The sequence below is a fragment of the Heterodontus francisci genome, chromosome 3, assembly GCF_036365525.1.
Source record: "Heterodontus francisci isolate sHetFra1 chromosome 3, sHetFra1.hap1, whole genome shotgun sequence".
Classification (NCBI taxonomy): domain Eukaryota; kingdom Metazoa; phylum Chordata; class Chondrichthyes; order Heterodontiformes; family Heterodontidae; genus Heterodontus; species Heterodontus francisci.
The window spans coordinates 163,005,921-163,026,934 of record NC_090373.1 but is presented as its reverse complement, the minus strand read 5'-3'; the positions used below and the strand labels follow the sequence as shown (position 1 = coordinate 163,026,934).

The window sequence follows — 21,014 nt, the reverse complement described above, 5'->3', positions numbered from 1 at the left end:
ACAACTTCTGCACTTCCGGGGCCCATATCCCACTATTCCCTTCCTATTCATATATTTGTCAAGATGTCTCTTAAACGTCGCTATCGTATCTGCTTCCACCACCTCCCCTGGCAGCAAGTTCCAGGCACTCACCACCCTCTGTGTAAAAAAACTTGCCTCGCACATCCGCTCTAAACTTTGCCCCTCGCACCTTAAACCTATGTCCCCTAGTAACTGATTCTTCCACCCTGGGAAAAAGCTTCTGACTATCCACTCTGTCCATGCGCTCATAACTTTGTAAACCTCTATCATGTTGCCCCTCCACCTCCGTCGTTCCAGTGAAAACAATCCGAGTTTATCCAACCTCTCCTCATAGCTAATGCCCTCCAGACCAGGCAACATCCTGGTAAACCTCCTCTGTACCCTCCTCAAAGCCTCCACGTCCTTCTGGTAGTGTGGCGACCAGAATTGCACGTCTGTGATCACCTGTCTGGAGAGTTGTAGTGTCCTGCGACATAGGGTCTCAGTCATCTCCAGATAGCTCCGTCTTCTGCGGTAGATCCTGCGTTGAGAGTATGGCCTTCATTGTTTTCCTGCCCCTCCTTCGTCTTCCATGCCCTCATGCTTCTTGGGGTTCTGCCCTTCCTGCGGAAGGTGTTGCTCCTCATTGCCACTGGGCCAAAAATCTGTCAGTCGTATTTCCAGTGCTAGCTGCAGCCTTTCTTCTGGGCAGGTGGCCGCCCAATTGTCCTTTGCAGCCTTGACCCCTGCTCTTCTGTCCCCATGATGCCGGGGGTGCTGACACTGTTCAATGCCTGGGCACTGAGTGCCCACTCTCCCTGCCACCTGCACAGTACCAAGCGCACCTTCATACCGTGTCGAGTACTGCTTTGCCCCGCTGACCCTCTTATAGGGCTATGGTGATGCCCTGGGGCAGCCATGACAGGCTCCCCATTCTTTATCCGTCTCCCTTTAGCTGATCTGTTTCTGAAGGTGGGGTAATCTGTGCGCCTCTTTAAAAGTTTTTTAAATTCCAAACTTGACAATTTCTTAACAAGCTTTTACACAGCTTTAATTGGCCTCAAATGGAAAGAGAATGGGATTCCTGTCCCACCCTCCCCCCGCTCTGGTGAACATGGCCAGCACCGGGAAAGGCATCCTGTAACTGACATGCTGCCCAAACTAGCGGTGCCCCTCCGCCTCCCCCTGTCTCCGTTCCTGCCTCGGGCGGCCCCAAAAATTCAGCCTGTCCCTTTAAGGTCACTCGTTGGGAAGTAGTCTAAATCATTGGCATGGTAAGGTCAATTTAAGGCTAATTGTTGAGGGAAGTTTCTGTAGACTGGCAGCTTCCTGTAATCATCCTGTTTGTTGCCTTGGGAACTGCCATTTTCTCAAGGCAAGAAGAACTATTAGGTTTTCTTCATTTTAAAAAACAGTGGCACTAAAACAGGCTGAACTAAAGTTAGACATTGATCCAAGTTAATCAATATATTTTTATCAGAGTGAGATTTGTCCAAATAATAAAAATAATAAAAAGACTTGCATTTCTGTAGCGCCTTTCATGAACACCAGATGTCCCCAAGCACTTTGCAGCCAATTTGTGCACAGCAATGTGATAATGACCAGATCATCTGCTTTTTGTGATACTGATTGAAAGATCAGCATTGACACTGGGGTAACCCCTCTTCTTCCTCGAAAGAGTACCGTGGGATCTTTTACATCCACGTGACAGGGTAGATGGGGCCTCGGTTTAACATCTCATCTTTACGGCATTCATTGTGACGGCACCTCCAACAGTGCAGCACACCCTCAGTACTGCACTGGAGTGTCAGGGTTGCTTTTGTGCTCAAGTCCAAAACCAAAGAATTTTACACCCTTTGAAAACTTGTATCAGTGTATCAATTTACAACGTCAAGGAGTGCTGCAAGAAGGACGTACCTTGATTTCTGAGCAGAGTTTTGGATCTCAGCTACACGGATGGGCACGTGCTAACTTAAGGCATGATGCCTAAAGGTAGGCAAGGCACTTTTATTGGGTGAGGGAGGAAGAAAGAAAGACAAAAATATAATCGGGGTTCAAGCAAATCTCCACTTATATGAATGGGTATAACATTTCTTTGTGGCATGCTAAATGACGACGGAAGAGGCTTGAAAATGGCTCATTTGCTTTAGAAAAATGATCCTTTAGAGGAAAGTGTAAACTCTTACAATCAATAACTGCGGGAAAAAAAACATTTCCCCCTTGAAACATTGTGCATAGAAATGTAACTATGTGGAGGAAATATATAAAAAAAAGGAATTCAAAAATGAGGAGAGGCCTGTTGGGAAACTAAATAGTCAACAGGAAAAGTTAAAAGATGAAATGTTGAAAGAAGTAGTGTTGACATTTTCCTTCTATTTAGAGATCTAATTATATGTACTCTTTGGTTCAAAGATTTTTTTCATATTTATTCAATCACAGGATATAGATGCCATTCCAGCATTTATTGCCCATTTCTAAGCAGCTTGCTGGGCTTTTGGAGAGGGTAGTTAAGAGTCAGCCACATTGCTGTGGGTCTGGAGTCACTATAGGCTGGATCGGAGGTTTCCTTCCCTGAAGGACGTTAGTGAACCATAGAGTTATTGGGCTGAATTTTATACTCTGTTAGAAGGCATATTTCTTTTTTGGGGGGGGCTGGGGGTTGGGCGGGGGGGAGGGCCGGAGAATCAGCGCAGAGTCCTCTGCCATGGAACCCAACGCTGTAATGCTGGTTTCCAATTTTCTCGGAGGGGGTGAAATTCTGTGGCGCACCTCTGCCGCGAAGCGACAGGATCGTAATTTAAATCTGCTATACACTATTTTACATGAATTTGTATCTAGCTTGCCGCAATCCTACCAGGCATTCGCAATCTTATGCACGCCGTGCGGCACTCACGTGCCTTCACTTTCTTGTCTTTGAAAAGCTGGCACCACCAAGGCGAGAGTCATCAGTGCCTGCAAAAGTTAGGTAAGTTATCCGTTGTTATCTCGTGGAATTTTTTTTCCACATCAGACATTGCCACTGAGCTCAATCTGCAGATGTGAGAGAAGCAGGGAACTCTGCAAGTGGATACTGTTGGGCGGTAAGGAGGCAACCCTGCAATCCAACATCTGGAGATGTCATCAACAGCATAGCTAATGCTGCCCCCGCCACGTGATTGAGGTGGGGGGTGGGGGGCGGGGGGGGGGGTGGGCGGACAGCTGCCATCATTATGCTAATTGGTGGGCGACTGCAAACCTCACAGGCGTGACCGCTGCCGCTTTTGGCGGTGGGATAATAAAATCCAGCCCATAGAGCAATTTACGACACCAGAGGTGGCCATTTGGCCCATAGAGTCTATTCCAACTCTCCATAGAGCAATCCAGTCAGTGCCATTTCTCTATTCTATCGCTTTAGCCCTGTAAGTTTATTTTCTTCAAGTGTCTATTCAATTTCTTTAGAAATCATTGTCTCTGCTTCTGACACCCTCGTAGGTAGTGAGTACCAGATCATTATCACTCGCTGCGTAAAAACTTACTTCCTCACATTCCCCCCTGCATCTCTTGCTCAAACCTTAAATCTGCGTCTGCTAGTCCTTGTACCAGCAGATAATGGGAACAGTTTTTCTTTGTCTACCTTCTCCAAACCTGTCATAATCTTGTACACCTCTATGAAATTTCCCATCAATCTCCTTTGCTCCAAGCAGAGCAACCCCAGATTCTCCCTGCTAACCCTGTAGCTAAAATCCCTCATCCCTGGAAACATTTTGATAAATGTCCTCTGAACCCTTTCAGGGACCATCACATCCTTCCTCAAGTGTGGTGACCAGAACTGGACACAATACTCTGTAGTTAGCAAAAGCTTTATAAAGGTTCAGCGTAACTTCCCTACTTTTGTACGCAAAACTGCTATTTATGAGGCCCAAGATCCCATATGCTTCGCTGACTACTCTCTCAATATATCCTGCCACCTTCAAAGATCTATGCACATGCACCTCCAGGTCCCCCTGTCTCTGCACACTCTATAGAACTGTGCCTTTAAGTCTATGTGACCTCTCCCCAACCCTTCTGCCAAAATGCATCACCTCACACTTCTCTGTATTAAATTCCATTTGCCAATTCTCTGCCCATTCTGCTAGACTACGTCCTGTTGCTGTTCATGTGTATCATCCTCACTTTTGCAACACCCCCAAGTTTGGTTATCATTGGCAAATTTTGAAATGTTACCCTCTATTCCAATATCCAAGGCATTTATATACACCATAAAAGAGCGGTTTAGACGACAATCCAGTAGTTTGATGGTCACCATTAATGATACTAGCTTTTTATTCCAGATTAATCTACTTAAATTCAAATTTCCCAGCTGCTGTGGTGGGAATTTAATTCCTATCTTTGGATCATCAGTCCAAGCCTCTCGAGGAACCCTCACAACATTTAAGAAGTATTTAGGTGAGCACTTAACACGCCATGGCATGCAGGGCTGCGTGCCAGGTGCTGGAGAATGGGATTAGAGTGGTTGGGTGCTTGATGGCCGGCGCAGAAACAATGGGCCGAAGGGTCTGTTTCTGTGCTGTATAATTCTACGACTCTATGAAATAACCACTATTCTATGGTACCCCATTAGATTAAAAAGTTGTATTTCCCTAAACATTATGACTTCAAATTATGACACTGCTTTCAACCACATTTCCACTCAGGTCCTGCTTACTTTCCATATTGTATGTTATTCTAGTCTGGACAATTTACATTCTTATCTTTCAACTGTCACAGACTGCAAAATGTTTCAAGTTCCATTACCTCAGTTAAAACGTAGGGATACAATTCACTCTCGAGACAGAAAGGGACACCATTCCAACATTATTGAGATCATAATAGAAAAAATTGTTCAGTGAAGGTGTTCAATTTACAAATATATAGAAAAAACAGCAGTTTCCTGTGAAATCAATTATTTATGAATTTAACCCAGCCAACTGGCACCTAGTCATGGAGAAGCTGCTTTTCCATAAAAGGGAAACTAGAGAAAGGAGCATACATGGCATCTCTTCAGGACATTCTCAAATAAACAACTTTTCAAGTGTATTCACCACTGTTATGGAGGCAAATATGGCGCTGATTTGCACATAGCAAGGTCCAATAAGCAGCATTCAAAATGAATGACTCATTAACCTGCTTTAGCGATGTTAGCTGAGGAATGTTGGCAAGGACATTGGAAGAACCTCCTGCTCTCTTTTGAATAGCAGCAAGGAATCATTCAGTAGAATGATTTAATACAGCACCTCTGACAATGCAGCACTCCCTCATGTCAGTTTACATAATGTGTTTAAATATTGGAGTGGGTACTTTAATCCTTGACTCTCTGATTTAGAGGTGCGATTACTATCAACTGAGCCAAAAGGACTATTGAAAAAAAACTAAACAGGAAAAAAATTGCCATTAAGCTACTGTTGTAAACCTTGCTACAACTTCTTCAGAGAGGCACTGGTGGAGACCTGGCATGTTACCTGGCCATCTCTATATGCAGATATGTTATGCAGTACATAAGACTCTACACAGGAACATAGGAGCAGGGGTAGGCCATTCAGCCCATCAAGCCTACTATTCAATTAGATCATGGCTGATCATTTACCTCAATGCCAGTTTCCCACGTTATCCCCATATCCTTTGATGTCATTAGTATCTAGATATCTATCTATTTCTGTCTTGAACATGTTCAATGATTGAGCTTCCGCAGCCCTATGTGGAAGAGAATGCCAAAGATTCACCACCCTCTGAGTGAAGAAATTCCTCCTCATCTCAGTGTTAAATAGCCTACCCCTTATTCTGAGACTGTGTCACTGGTTCTAGACTCACCAGTGTTACGACCAGGTGAGAAAGGTGTCTAGGGGTCTGTTACTATCTTTACCTGGCCTTATTGTAATAGGGTTTAATTTTAAACACACACTGTGTTTTGAGCTCCCCTTTTTTGAATCCTTGTTCACAGCTTTCCAATTATAAGGCAATGAAATGAGCATAAACAGGCATCCTTAGGTTTCAAGATGAAAGAGAAATTTATTAAACCTTAAACTCTAATATGGTTAACGCCCACGGATATACGATGCGCCCATGCTAGCATGCACACGCAATTCACGCTTGCAAATCGGAACAGAAAAGATGAGAGGAATGTAAAATAGACAGGGGTTTGAGGCAATTTCAGAAGAGTTTCTTGTTTACTGTGCTTCGAGCTCATGGTATAGTCCTTTTGTAGGTAACTCTTGCGTTTCATTGGGTCCCAGTCCCAAGAGAGTGTGGGAAAATGGCGCACTGACACGGAACACAAAAGTCCGCGTGTATCAAGCCTGTGTCCTCAGTACCTTGCTCTACGGCAGTGAGGCCTGGACAACGTATGTCAGCCAAGAGCGACGTCTCAATTCATTCCATCTTCGCTGCCTCCGGAGAATCCTTGGCATCAGGTGGCAGGACCGTATCTCCAACACAGAAGTCCTCGAGGCGGCCAACATCCCCAGCTTATACACCCTACTGAGCCAGCGGCGCTCAGGATGGCTTGGCCATGTGAGCCGCATGGAAGATGGCAGGATCCCCAAGGACACATTGTACAGCGAACGCGCCACAGCTGGCGGGCAGCCATAAAGGCGGGGCTAAAGTGTGACAAGTCGAAGAGATTTAGCAGTTGGTAGGAAAAAAGACAGAAGCGCAAGGGGAGAGCCAACTGCGAAACATCCCTGACAACCAATTTTATCTGCAGCACCTGTGGAAGAGCCTGTCAGTCTAGTATTGGCCTTTATAGCCACTCCAGGCGCAGCTCCAAAAACCACTGACCACCTTCAGGCGCTTACCCATTGTCTCCCGAGACAAGGAGACCAAAGAAGAAGAAGCACTCTGCTTAAACCTTGTTCACGTAGCAGACTTTTCTCTCTTTGAGGTTCACGTATTTTCACAAGATTCAGTTCCGTAGGAAGGAGATGGCAGCAGGCAGACAGGGGAGGAAATAATTCTTGCTTCAGTTCCAGGAGCACACGGCTTTCTTATTTCAAATCCTATTTTCTACAATTTAAAACTCTCTCAGTTCCAACCTCTGCAATAGCCAGTTAGTCATGTGACTAAAACTGGTCTGACAACTTCTTCTGTGTATTGGGGAAGCAACGACTCGGTTCCCATTGTTCCAACACTGTCTGTTACTATTCAAATGTCTTTCCAGTCAAGGATTTGCAATTTTAAGTTTTACTGTTCAGGTGGCGAAATAATGTGTGCCTCATCTTGGCAGGTGGGAGGTTTGCCTGACACCTCCACACCCAGGGGAATGAAATGTGATTTGAAGAAAAACAGGGCATTTCATTACAGAGTTTGAGAGAAAGAGAAGATACAGAAAGAAAAACCATGCATTTCTCTCATTCATTTCCACTCACTCGCCAATCTTAAAGCTTATTAAAAATGGTCTGTTTTGGGTGCCAGGGCTGCTTTACAAAGACTTTTGACTTCAGGGGATGGGTGGTTCCCTTTCCCTTTGACTTCAGGGGATGGGTGGTTCCCTTTTCCTCTGACTATGGGGGAGGAGACTTTGTTACTCTCCCCTTTGTTTTCTGAGACACTCCTACCTGTAGGTATTTGTGCAGACTTGGCTGCACTCTCCTGTGGCACCTGGCACCACCCTCATGGTTTCTGTGCCACCTAGGGGTCTCTCTTTGTCTCTGCAGGCTCCTGTAAATGCTGTTAACAACTCTGGTGGGGTGCTTCTAGAGTCTGCATTTACATAGGAGGACGTGGGGTCTAACTTTTCACATTTTTCGGGGTTGGTTGACTGCACAGTAGGGGTTTTCATCTGGGATTCCTCCCAGACTTCCTTTAACCTGCCCTCTTGGTCACTTTTTCCCCTTCTCTTTCTAAACTTTTGCCAGCCATGTGCCTGCCTGTCCACTTTTGTTCTCGGGGGTCCCTTACAGTTTACCAGCCCTCTGCTGGAGGGTACTCCTAACACCAGTACAGAACTTTGGGGTGCAGGTTTCCCTGTAGGTTGGGGGTTCCCCTCAACCTGGCACATGTGGCAACTCCTGCAGTACTCCACCACATCGTTGTGGAGTTTTGGCCAGTCAAACTGCTGTCTTATGCGGGCTTCAGTCTTTCATATACCAGCATGTGCAGCCACTGTAGTCTCGTGGGCCCTTCTTAATATTTCTCCCCGGTAACTCTATGGCACCACTAACTGGTGAATGACTGTTCACTCCTTGCCCTCAGGTCAGTGAGGAGAACTCCATTTCCTCATCAGTACCTCATTCTTTAAATAGTAGTAATCAGGGACTCCCTCTGCTTCACTTTCAGACTGGACAGCCTATGCTAACTCTCGCAATACTGGGTCGGCTCGCTGAGCCTCAGCTAGGGAAAATCTATTTAATTCATTCCCTGGGTCTCCTTACTTTCCAAAGAAAGTCTCGGTCAGGCAGACCTCATGGTCATCTGCCTGCAGTGCCAATGCAGTCTCCTCTAGGGGAAGGTGGCTTGATCAGGGCCTGACCCACTATACATTCAGGGACTTTGCAGGGGACCGTCTCCTGCCACTGCCCTGTCTCTCTGACCTCCTGCAGTTTTTTTTTTCACTACTGGGGGAGCTACCACCTTAATCCCTGCCAGATCATTACCTAGGAGCAGATCAACCCCATCCATAGGCAAATTAGGGACAATTCCTCCAATCACTGGTCTCAAAACTAGGTCACATTCCAGGTACACCCAGTGTACAGGTACAGGCATACACTGCCCTCCAATACCATTCACCACCATTCTGATGTTCACTGTACTCTCTGGGCGAAAGGTCAGGCTTTTGCCCAGTATAAGGCATCTGGTGGCCCCTGTGTCTCTGTGAATTACTATGGGCTTGCTTGCCCCACTAGAGGGATATAGGGTTACTTTCCCTTCAAATACAAAACCCTGATTACCTTCAGGAATCCTATTAACTTTTCCTGCACTGGCATAAGCTTCCTGGATTGCACTCTTACTGCAGTTAAAGCCACAGCTTAAAGTTTGTTCTGTGATTTCTATCAGGGCCTCGTCTTCACTGAGCTGGTGTGCCCTGATTAACCCTACCAGTTTCCCCTTTAGTTTCCAGCAGTCAGCTTTTAAATGCCCTGCCTTATTACAATGGAAGCACACAGGTCTCCGGGTCTCACTCTTGCTCACAGCACCTTCCTTTTTGGTTGGAGGCAGGCCCCGTGTCTCCTGCTTTCCTTTCTCTTCCAGGACTGCCTGGGCGGCTATCACCTTCCCATCCTTTGCCCTTTTCGGATTTGTGGGGATGATTAGGAAAGATTCTCCCCTGGGAAACCAACTTATAAATTAAAGCAAACTGATCGGCCAGAATGGCTGCTTGCCAGGCGCCCGGAACCCACTGCTCCTCGACATGGGTCTTTTTGAGAGCGGGAGATTTTTTAAATTCCTCTAACAGGAGTACTTCTCGGAGAGTGTCATAGCTGAGTTGTATTTTTAAAGCCCTCAGCCACTCAGCGCTTACTTCTTTCAAACTCCAGATAAGTTTGATTGGCTTGCTTTTTGAGGGTTCTAAACTTTTGGCGATAGGCTTCGGGTACTAATTCATATGCCCCGAAGATAGCATTTTTGGTCAGTTTATAATTTGATGAACTCGCATCTGGCAACAAGGAATAAACCTCATGGGCTTTTCCAGTTAGTTTGCTTTGCGCTAAAAGAGACCAGGTCTCAGCTGGCCATTTTAGCTGCCTTGCCAGTTTCCCAAAAGACACGAAAAACACTTCCACATCTTCTTCATTGAATTTTGGAATTAATTGAGCGAGTTTTAGCAAACTTGTATCCAGCCCTGAATTGCGCTCCTCTATATTGGCCATGCTTTCACTAGGGTTACTCTGTGTCGCCCCCTAGCTAACTCAAGCCAATTCAGCTCTCACTCTCTCTTCGGATTCTTTCTGGAATATTCTTTCTCTCTCTTTCTTTCCCTCTCTCTTCTCTCTCTCGTTCCCTCTCCTGTCTTTGTTTTTCTTCACGTTCCATCTGGAAGGCTCTTTCTTTCTCCCTCTCTCTTTCCTCAAATTCAAGTTCCCTTTGTTCCAATTGTATCGTTGCTAAAACAGCCTGTCGGATTCGGTTTCTAACACTGCTTCTGCTTCTTCAGATTCAAGGGAAAAATGGTTGGCCACTAGCCTTAGGAGTTCAGACTTCCTAGCCTTGCCACGTATAGTGATCCCACACTGCTCAACCATTTTCCTCAACTCCTCCACAGACAGTGCTTTTAACTTATCCCAAGTTACTTCACCCTGGCTTGGAGAGATACTAGCTTCAGTTGCAGACATGTTAGTATTCAATCACACACAACCACAAGAAAACCTGGATTGACTTTTTGCACTTTTTGATTGGGAACTATTTGGCTTCCCACTTCCAATTTCACTCATTCGTCTGTGGGTAAAATTCCGAACGCTAGCACCCAAATTTCTGTTACGACCAGGTGAGAAAGGTATCTAGGGGCCTGTTACTATCTTCACCTGGTCTTATTGTAAAAGGGTTTAATTTTAAACACAAACTGTGTTTTGAGCTCCCCCTTTTTGAATCCTTGTTCACAGCTTTCCAATTATAAGGCAAAGAAATGAGCACAAACTGGCTTCCTTAGATTTCAAGAAGAGAGAGAAATGTATTAAAGCTTAAACTCTAATATGGTTAATGCCTACGAATATACGATGCGCCCACGCTAGCATCCACAAGCAATATACACATGCAAATAGGGACAGAAAAAAGGAGACGAAAGAAGAGTAGAGAGGGGTTTGAGGCAATTTCAAAAGCATTTCTTGTTTACTGTGCTTCGAGCTCATGGTATAGTCTATTATCTAAATGGAGAGAAACTTCAGAGTACTTCGGTGCAGAGGGATCTGGTGTCCTCGTGCATGAATCGCAGAAAACTAGTATGCAGGTACAGCAGGTAATAAGGAAGGTAAATGGAATTTTGGCATTTATTGCTAGAGGAATAGAGTATAAAAGTAGGGAAGTGTTGCTGCAACTGTACAAGGCATTAGTGAGACCGCACCTGGAGTACTGCGTACAGTTTTGGGCCCCTTTACTTGAGGAGAGATGTAGTTGCATTGTAGGCAGTTCAGAGGACATTCACTAGATTGATTCCAGAGATGAGGAGTTTGTCTTATGAGGAGAGATTGAGCAGTTTAGGCCTTTACTCTCTAGAGTTTAGAAGAATAAGGAGATCTAATCGAGGTATATAAGATTATTAAGGGGATTGACAAAGTAGACATAGAGAGGATGTTTCCTCTTGTGGGGCAATCTAGAACACGAGGTCATAGTTTTAGGATAAGGGGTAGCAGATTTAAAACAGAGATGAGGAGAAATTACTTCTCTCAAAGGGTCATAAGTCAGTGGAATTCACGACCCCAGAGTACGGTGGATGCCAGGACATTGAGTAAATTTGAGGAGATACAGATTATTAATTAGTAATGGGTTGAAGGGTTATGAAGGAAAATGGAGTTTAGACCAAGAGGAGATCAGCCATGATCGTATTGAATGGCGGAGCAGGCTCTAGGGGCTGAATTGCCTACTCCTGCTCTTAGTTCTTATGTTTTGTAGGTAATTCTTGGTTTTCGTTGGGGCCCAGTACTCTGCTTAAACCTTGTTCGCGTAGCAGACTTTTCTCTCTTTGAGGTTCACGTGTTTTCACAAGATTCGGTTCCGTGGGAAGGAGATGGGAGCAGGCAGACAGGAGAGAAGGTAATTCTTGCTTCAGTTCCAAGAGCACACGGCTTTCTTATTTCAAATCCTGTTTTCTCCAATTTAAAACTCTCTCAGTTCCAACCTCTGCAACAGCCAGTTAGTCATGTGACTAAAGCTGGTCTGAAAACTTCTTCTGTGCTTTGGGGAAGCAACGACTGGGTCCCCATTGTTCCAACACTGTCTGTTACTATTCAAATGTCTTTTCAGTCAGGGGCTTGCAATTTTAAGTTTTACTGTACATGTGGCGAAATAATGTGTGCCTCAGTCTTGGTAGCTAGGATGGTTTGCGTGACACCGGCCAGAGAAAACATCCTAACTACATCCACCCTGTCACACCCTGTAAGAATTTTTCAAGTTTCAATGAGATCACCTCTCCCTCTTCGAAACTCTAGAGAATACAGGCCCAGTTTCCTCAATCTCTCCTCAAAACTGTACACAATACTCTCAGGTTCACAACACCCTGCGGATCTAGTTTAAATCCTCCCGAACTGCAGTAGCAAATCTTCACAATCTATATAAAATGATTTGGATGTACAGACCAAATGTAATATTTCAAAGTCTGCAGATGACATAAAACTAGGTGGGAATTTAAGTTGTGAAGAAGATGCAAGGAGGTTTCAAGCAGACGTGGACAGGCTAAGTGAATGGGCAAGAGCATGGCAGATGGAATGTAATGTGAATAAGTGTGAAGTTATCCACTTCGGTAGAAAAAACAGAAAGGCAGAATATTTCTTAGATGGTGAGAGATTGGGAAGTGTTGATGTCCAAAGGGATCTGGGTGTCCTTGCTCAAGAGTCACTAAAAGCTAGCATGCATGTGCAGCAAGCAATTAGGAAGGCAAATGGGATGTTGGCCTTCATTGCAAGGGGATTTGAGTACAGAAGTATTGATGAAATTGTATACAGCCTTGGAGACCACACCTGGAGTATTGTATACTGTTTTGGTCTCCTTATCTAAAGGATATACTTACCATAGAGGAATTGTAACGGAGGTTCACCAGACTAATCCCTGGAATGGCGAGATTGTCTTATGAGGAGAGATTGAGGAAATTGGGCCTGTATTCTCTAGAGTTTCGAAGAATGAGAGGGGATCTCATTGAAACTTAAAAAATACTTACAGGGCGTGATAGGATGGATGTAGATAGGATGTATCCCCTTGCTGGTGAGTCTAGAACCAGGGGACACAATCTCAGAATCAGGGGTAGGCCATTTAAGACTGAGATAAGGAGGAATTTCTTCATTCAGAGGGAATGAATCTTTGGAATTCTCTAGCCCAGTGGGCTGTGGAAGTTCAATCAATGAGCATGCTCAAGACAGAAATTGATATAATTTCTGGAGACAAATGACATCAAGGAATATGGAGACAGCACAGGAAAGTGTCTTTGAGGTAGATGATCAGCCATGATCTAACTGAATGGCAGAGCAGGCTTTATGGGCTGAATGGCCCACTCCTGTTCCTATGTAAACAGCGATAGCCCGAGCACTGATCCTTGCCATACCCCACTAATAACAGCCTGTCGTCCTGAGAATCATTCATTTATTCCTACTCTCTGTTCACCAATTCTCAATAGCAGTATATTACCCCCAAGCCCATGTGCTCTAATTTCATTTATTAACCTCCTGTGTGGGACCTTATCAAAAAGCCTTCTGAAAATCCAAATACACCACATCCACAAGTAACATCTCCAAAAAACTCCAACAAGTTTGTCAAACATGATTTTCCTTTCATAAATCCATGTTGACTCTGCCCAATCATATCATTATTTTCTAAGTGTCTAGTTATCACATCCTTTATAATAGATGCTAACATTTTACCTACTACTGACATCAAACTAACAGGTCTGTAGTTACCCGTTTTCTCTCTCCCTCCTTTCTTAAATAATGGGGTTACATTTGCTACTTTCCAGTTTGCAGGAACCTTTCCAGAATCTATAGAATTTTGAAAGATAACTATCAATGCATCCACCGTCTCTTTAGCCACCTCCTTCAACACTCTGGGATGTAGATCATCTGGTCCAGGGAATTTATCAACCTTCAATCCAGTTAATTTTTCGAGTACTACCTCTTTATTAATACTAATTTCTTTCAGTTCCTCATTTTTACAAGTCTCTTGCTTCTCTAGTATGTCTGGGAGATTTTCTGTATCTTCCTCCGTGAAGACAGACACAAAGTAATTGTTTACTTTCTCCGCCATTTCCCTATTCTCCATTATAAATTACAGGTCTCCACCTGTAAAGGACCCAAGGACCCACATTTGTCCTTGCTAATCTTTTCCTTCTCATATACCTAAAGAAGCTTTTACAGTCCGCCTTTATTTTTCTCGCTAGCTTGCATTCATATTCGCTTTTCCCTTTCTTTATCAGTTTCTCGGTCATCCTTTGCTAGATTCTAAATTGCTCCTAATCCTCGGGTTTACCACTTTTTATGGCAATCTTAGAAGCCACTTCCTTTGATCTAATGCAATCTATAACTTCTTTTGTTAGCCATGATTGATTCAACTTTCCTGTTGGGTTTTTGTGTCTAAGAATGAATATTTGTTGCAGACCATGCAATACTTATTTAAGTCCGCCCAAGATCCAAGAACAGGATAGAGACGGAATTCTTTTATCAAACAAACATCAATGCATTGCACAGTGTTTAGTAGAAGAATCAGATGCTTTGATTCTGTTTGTGTAAAAAAGTGACACTCATTTTAATTCAACATATTAATTATATATATTGTGTATCAGTTGCATCTGATGCTAAAGATGAAGCAGAATAAAAAAGATAAAGCATTTACCTAGTGAAAATCTGACCTTTGAAATTTGAGTAGCTTGAGGAAAACATGATGTTCAAGAAGTTTAATTGATGAACAAAAGATTCTGTCCAAAAGCTTATGTATTTACTAAACAGAATATATTTGAACAATTTGAAAGTAAAATTAAATATTTTTTCCCACTTTAGCTGTTAATTTTTCCATTCATTCCAAGCAGACAAATTTGTCTTTTTCATAAAATTGGACAAATCAGTTTAAAATTCAAAACTGATTTAATTTAATATTCAAGCGACAGTATCCACTAATTGGCCAGTCCTGCCAAATCAACAAATTACTGTAGCTAAGTATTCAGGATTTCGGAGATTTTGTATTTAAATTGTATTAAATGAAAAATAATGCTGGGAAATAAGATTCTAGAGAAGTTTACAAATAGTCTGTAATGTGGAATGACAAGGCATCAGGGTAAATCCAAGCTGTTCAGTGAAAAGGAAGTAGCAGTTTGAATAATTTAATACATGCAGAGGTACATATTCATTGTTTGCTGAAATGCAGATTTATTCCAGATTTCCATTTTAAAGTTTTTCATCAATTACTACAGTTTAGTTTTTGGAGCCACCAGTTGGATACAAATTTTCACTCTTCACTGCCAAATAGCTCACTGGAGAAATAGATGAAAGGGGATACACATCTGCAATAAAAAACTATCACAGAAGTACTCTAGGTGAATGACTAGATCCAAGGGTGTTAATTCATTTTGTTTCCAAGATGAGAAACAGTAACTCCTTAAAAACCATCTCCAAAGGACACCAGCTCAGTCTTTAAATGACATCAGCCTTTAGACTATATCTTCTGCTGTGTATTGACATAGATTTTAAACAGGCTAAAAAAATACAAATAGAACTTTAAAAAAGGCAAGATTGAAACTGGGAAAAAAAGATTTGAATCATAATTCTTAGCAGTTTGAGCAGAACCATTGAATTATATGCTTGGAAAGCATGAACATCCTTGGGAGAAAAGGAAGGAAAGGAAAAAGATTGTTCCCCTCCCAAAACAGTTGACTCTTTTCTGGTGTACAGTTCTATGGTTCTGAATGCCCTCCAGTACCTTGCTTAAGAGGCTAATGTTCACATGAGCCTAAACAGTGTGCTATTTGATAGCATGGAGCATCATAGCCAAATCCGCTCCTGTTCTTGCTCCACATTCTCACACATATGTTCAACAGGCACTTTTCAATAATGATTGTGGAGTTGAGCTAATCCCTGGTCAACTGTAGTATCCATACCACTGTCCCTGCAGAGAACAATTCAGCGCAGAACTGATCTTTATCAGTTACTCACTGTTTTCATCAGCTGCACCATTAGCCAGGATAGGGAAATTCTAATTAAGCACAACCATTTTCTGGGTATTAAGCAGAAAAAACCTAGCCAAAGTGGATGTAAATTAGGCTATTCCAAATAAAAGATTTGCCTTTACAGTGTCCCATAAATTGCTTTGGTGGTTGGTTAAAAACGCATTTTGATTTTGACTGCAGAAGTGCTGCTCTCTGCAACTAGCTTCAGCCACACTGGTAATAGGGTGTGGAGAGTCAGATGTTCATAAAGATCTTGTGGCCCTTCTGCAAAGTGCATGTCTGTGGACAGTGTGCAAACTGTAATGCCCTCCATATACAAACAGACTGGATCAGGAACGACTACTTGACAGCCGCAGAAGAACAGGGGAGAAAACTGAAAAAATAAAATCATCCAAAGAAACATATCATTGAGGTCACTATTGCCATTAGAATTCAGAATCAACTACTCTTTTTCTGCAAATGCTTCAGTTTTCTTTCAGTTGTTGCTCTGATGCAGAGCAACGAACGGCCAGAAGTCCAATTTGATTTTGCTTTTATTTTAGAGTCCAATTTGAACGTTGCTTATTCAAGGAATTTGTACCACAGTATTTTATTGATACAAACAATCTGATCTAATTCTCAAGCCATGAGTAAATCAGGAGCTTTACCACATCAGTAATCTGAAGTGAACTACTAGAAACTGCAATATACCTTTGTGATCATTACCATTAGACTGCATAACTGGTTCACCAATTTGATCAGTAACACTGACTTTTTCAAATTGTGAAATACTTACAACTGCTTAGACTGCTCCTAGAGATGCAAAGCAATTTTCATTCAGTGTAAACTCAGCACAACAGCCACAGCAGAATCTTTATCATGGCAGGACATAAGTAAACTTCCAAAATAAAGAAAAAAAAGCAATATTCTGAACATACCAAGGAATTTAAAACTTCAGAAAAAACAATTGCAGTATTTACGTGAACCATAATATAACCTAACTGAGCATTATGTTAGGAAATTTCCACCAGCGAACCAAATGTGCAGTTTCTTGGAATATCATTCCTGTTCAGGCATTTTTCCCTTTCACACACATGCACAGAAAATGAAGATTTAGCCTCATCTTCACAGTGATGAGGAAACTTACCATTCCCAGACTCGGAGGCTTTTGTCATCAGAAGTGCTCACAAATCTCCTGTTTTCATCCACAAATGTGATGGTATTAACAGCTCCCAGATGCCTATCATACTCTTGAACAATCTCTCCAGATCGAATATCCCACTGTAGAAATAAAATTTGATTCATGTTGGCTGTTTAAGGCAGGAGAAAATATGGTCATTGCTTGTTTTTACACCATAGATCTGTAAATACAGAAAAGTTCAAGAGCTCACTGCAGGTAACAAAAAAAAACACCAAGTTTCTTCCTCAAGGACATTTGGTTTTTCCATCCAATTACTGTAACGATGTTTAGAAATTTGCTTTGGTTAACGAAGATGCAGATTTTTGAGATACATGCTCTTTTTTAGAAGTATTAAATAGTCTATGCAGATATTTTACCAAATAGATGTTTCAGCACTAGTGTTCTAATGTCTACTGTAATAGGATTATTCTCCTAGTGAGAATAATTTCATATTTAATTACCCACTGAAGATGAACTCTGATGACCCCAAAATTATTTCCTATAAATACCTAATTTCATTCATTGCAATTTAAATTTGAGATCACAGTTCACCTTTATCGAATTTTGAAAGCTGGAAAATGTAATTTGTCAAATCATTGGCTCCCAACCTGTGGTTATTTCCTGAAGGAAGTGAACAATAGAGGATGAAGGCAATTGCTTCTGTTCACCTCCACCATCTCACCCCCTCCCCACCCCTGCCATCTTTCCCACTCATCACTAGACCTAGCTGCTGTCCTCAGCTGTGGCTTTATACTGCAGGATTCTCACCTGACAGGGCTCTAAGCCTGTCAATCATGCTGCTTGTGGTCAGGAAACCAACAAAAAAATTTAAAGGAAAATCAGGAAGCCTATTATTCTGGGTTTCCCCACCTCAGAATACCCTCCCTGCACGGAACGCACCTCTGGGCTAAAATCCAGGCCAAAGTCTTGTTTAATTTATTATAATTGAGGCATTTAACTTATGAGTACCATTCCAGAAACTTCCCTCAACAATTTTAGCCTCTAAATGACACTTATGAATTGCCAGTTTAGATCACTTCCTGACAAGGAATACCAGAGCTGTGGGCAGGCCAGGTCAATTACACTTCTACTTTAGTAACTAATCATCATAATTGTATTCCTATCCCGAGAATTATGCACGAGCAATGTCATTGGAATATCAGCTATTACAAAAAGACGCCGCCTCATCAAGCAGAGTCTAACCTTTAAGGCCCATTGGCGGCACTGTTATAGAATCTTGAATGAGCAGCACCCGCACTCTAACTTCAGATCTTATGTAAGATTTTGTAACAAAGGAGTGGACTAATCCCAGGTCTCTGGTACAGATTTTAAATATCACATGGTTTTACAAACATCTGCAGCTACTTAAAGTCAGTTAAAAATGTGTGTGGAATAATTAATTAGTTGAGTGTGCTTTTTCTTGAATACTGAGTATATGTTCTTCCTTCACTGTTTAAAGATCACTGAATGGGAATCTAATACTGTTGTTATATGTTGACTTGTGCAGCTACCCTGTCTGTACTACAGAAATGCACTAAATCATTTCAGAAAAAGTGCCCACGCAAAATGAACCCCATTAAACCCAAAACAACTCTGAGACACTCGTATGACTAACACTGTTTCCATTCACCTCCATGCACAACTGGTTTATTGTTTGTTAAAGTATAGGAATGCTAAGTAGTACTGGCTTCATGCTCAAAAAGAAAACATTTTTCTTACTTGTTAATCCTGACAATATCTAGTTTTGTTGCCATGCCATCAAAACAGAATCTCATTACATCATAATTACCATAGAAATTTAAAAGAAATTTAACATATACACTTTTAAACACTCAGTAAAACATTAAGTAAAAGAAAAACAGATTGGTTGGTGAGAACTGCAAAACTTCCACATGCAGCCAATCACAAATGCCCTGTGCTGTTATCTATTTTCAATTATTGAGCTGGAAATGCAAAATGGTCTGAATTGTGAAGTGAAAAACTACAGAACAAGTTTACAAAAGACAGATGGGAAAAAGACTGAACCATCCACAAATGGCTTTTGTGCAAGTCTGACACAGCATGAAGTGATGGCCTCTTAGTGCAAAAGCCACTCAATCATAGACTGTGCACTCAGTAATAATATGAGTCAAATGAATAACAGAAGGAAAAAAAACTACACTTCTGGAAGACTGCATTGCTACAACACGGGTGTTATTGCCTACAGGAAAGAAACAATGGATGTTATATATCTGTTAGCATTACACACAGAAATATCGGGGCTGAGAAATTGACTTGTTAGTACCCTTTTTCTGGGCTCTATGAGCGTGCTTAGAGCTCCAAATGGAAGCCATGACACACACAGACATTTTTTGGGTGAATTGTGTCTGACAATAATATTAGTGCAGGCATTAGCAGTAAACCTCTGCTGAAAGTATGCAGGATAGGCAGATCATGATGTCATGCTAGCAGTGCCATTTTGGAGCTCAACGCTCCAGCCAAAACCCTCTCTTAAACTCACACAGCTGGACACACAGAAGCAGGAGGAAGGACCTCACCGCCCCACGGGTGTTATTTAAAGGAATTATCAACTACTTTCAGGTTAGTTGCTTATTGATTTCTTCTGGCTATTTCTAAAATTCTGCAAGTGTTTGTTGCTTTCTATACTTGTTTCAAACTGTAAAAATCTACAGGGAGTGATGTGGCAGCTGCTGAAGGATTTTTTCTGACTTTAAGACTTCTTCACAAACCAGCTGCTCCCAAACATGGGTGCATAATTCCCCTTGGAATGCAGCATGACTTGGGGAATGAATAGAAGCTATGCAGAGCAAGACAAGCTGATGGAAGAGGGAGTTGTAGGGTAAGAAAGGCTCTCTGCAAGAGATCGTACCCACCCAGGGTGTTCAGGGAGCAGTTCTCTTAGATGAACCTCAGTGAGGAACAATGTCGAAAACATCTGTGCTTCAGTAATGATATTCTCACAGAAATTTGCCACCTTCTGCAGCTACAACTGCAACCCCTTACAGCAAGGCAAGCACCATACTGCCAACGGCTGTGGAGGCCACAATGGCAATAACCTTTTATGTATCTGGCTCCTCCAGGCTGGTGCTGGAGATATTTGCAACATCTCGCAGTCTGTCATTCACTGTTGCACTTGTTGGAGATGGTCATTGCCTGGCACTTGTGTGGCGCAAATGTTACTAGCCACTTATCAGCCCAAGCCTGGATATTGTCCAAATCTTGCTCCATTTCTCCACGGACTGCTTCAGTATCTGAGGAGTCCACGAATGGTGTTGAACATTGTGCAATCATCAGCGAACATCCCCACTTATGACCTTATGATTGAAGGAAGGTCATTGATGAAGCAGCTGAAGATGGTTGGGCCTAGGACACTACCCTGAGGAACTCCTGTAGTGATGTCCTGGAGCTCAGATGATTGACCTCCAACAACCACAACCATCTTCCTTTGTGCTAGGTATGACTCCAACCAGCAGAGGGTTTTCCCCCTGATTTCCACTGACCTCAGTTTTGCTTGGGCCCCTTTATGCCATACTCGGTCAAATGCTGCCTTGATGTCAAGGGCAGTCACTCTCACCTCACCTCTTGAGTTCAGCTCTTTTGTCTATGTTTGAACCAAGGCTGTAATGAGGTCAGGAGCTGAGTGGCCCTGGCGGAACCGAAACTGAGCGTCACGGAGCAGGTATGCTATCATAGACAGCGAACCACGCAAGTCAAATGATCAGTACCCTGGCAGCAGTAATGATGCCTTCAATTTGTGGTGGTCCACTGTACCAGCTGCATTTTGAGTCACCAAGGCAAATCAAAGGGTAGCTATTGGGCGACAAGGGCTATCTGCTGACCACATGGCTAACGATTCCTGTGTGCAAACCTTGCACGTGTGCAGCAAGCATACAATGAAAGCCATGCTGTCACACAAAATGTGGTGGAGCATATCACTGGTGTATCAAAACAATGCTTCTGCTGCCTGGACCACTCTGGAGGAACCCAACTGTACTTAGCAGAGAAGGTATCAAAATTTGTGGTGGTCTGTTGCATGCTGCACAACCAATC

The 21,014-nt window shown here is 42.7% G+C and overlaps 1 protein-coding gene across 1 annotated transcript in view; it reads right to left on the bottom strand.

Moving 5' to 3' along the window:
* cdc40 (cell division cycle 40 homolog (S. cerevisiae)) overlaps positions 1 to 21,014 on the bottom strand; it is a 207,511-nt gene that overhangs the window by 39,016 nt on the left and 147,481 nt on the right. Inside the window, exon 12 of the mRNA XM_068027281.1 lies at positions 16,932 to 17,065. Within this exon, the coding sequence (XP_067883382.1) occupies positions 16,932 to 17,065 (134 nt within the window). The remainder of the gene's footprint in view (positions 1 to 16,931; positions 17,066 to 21,014) is intronic.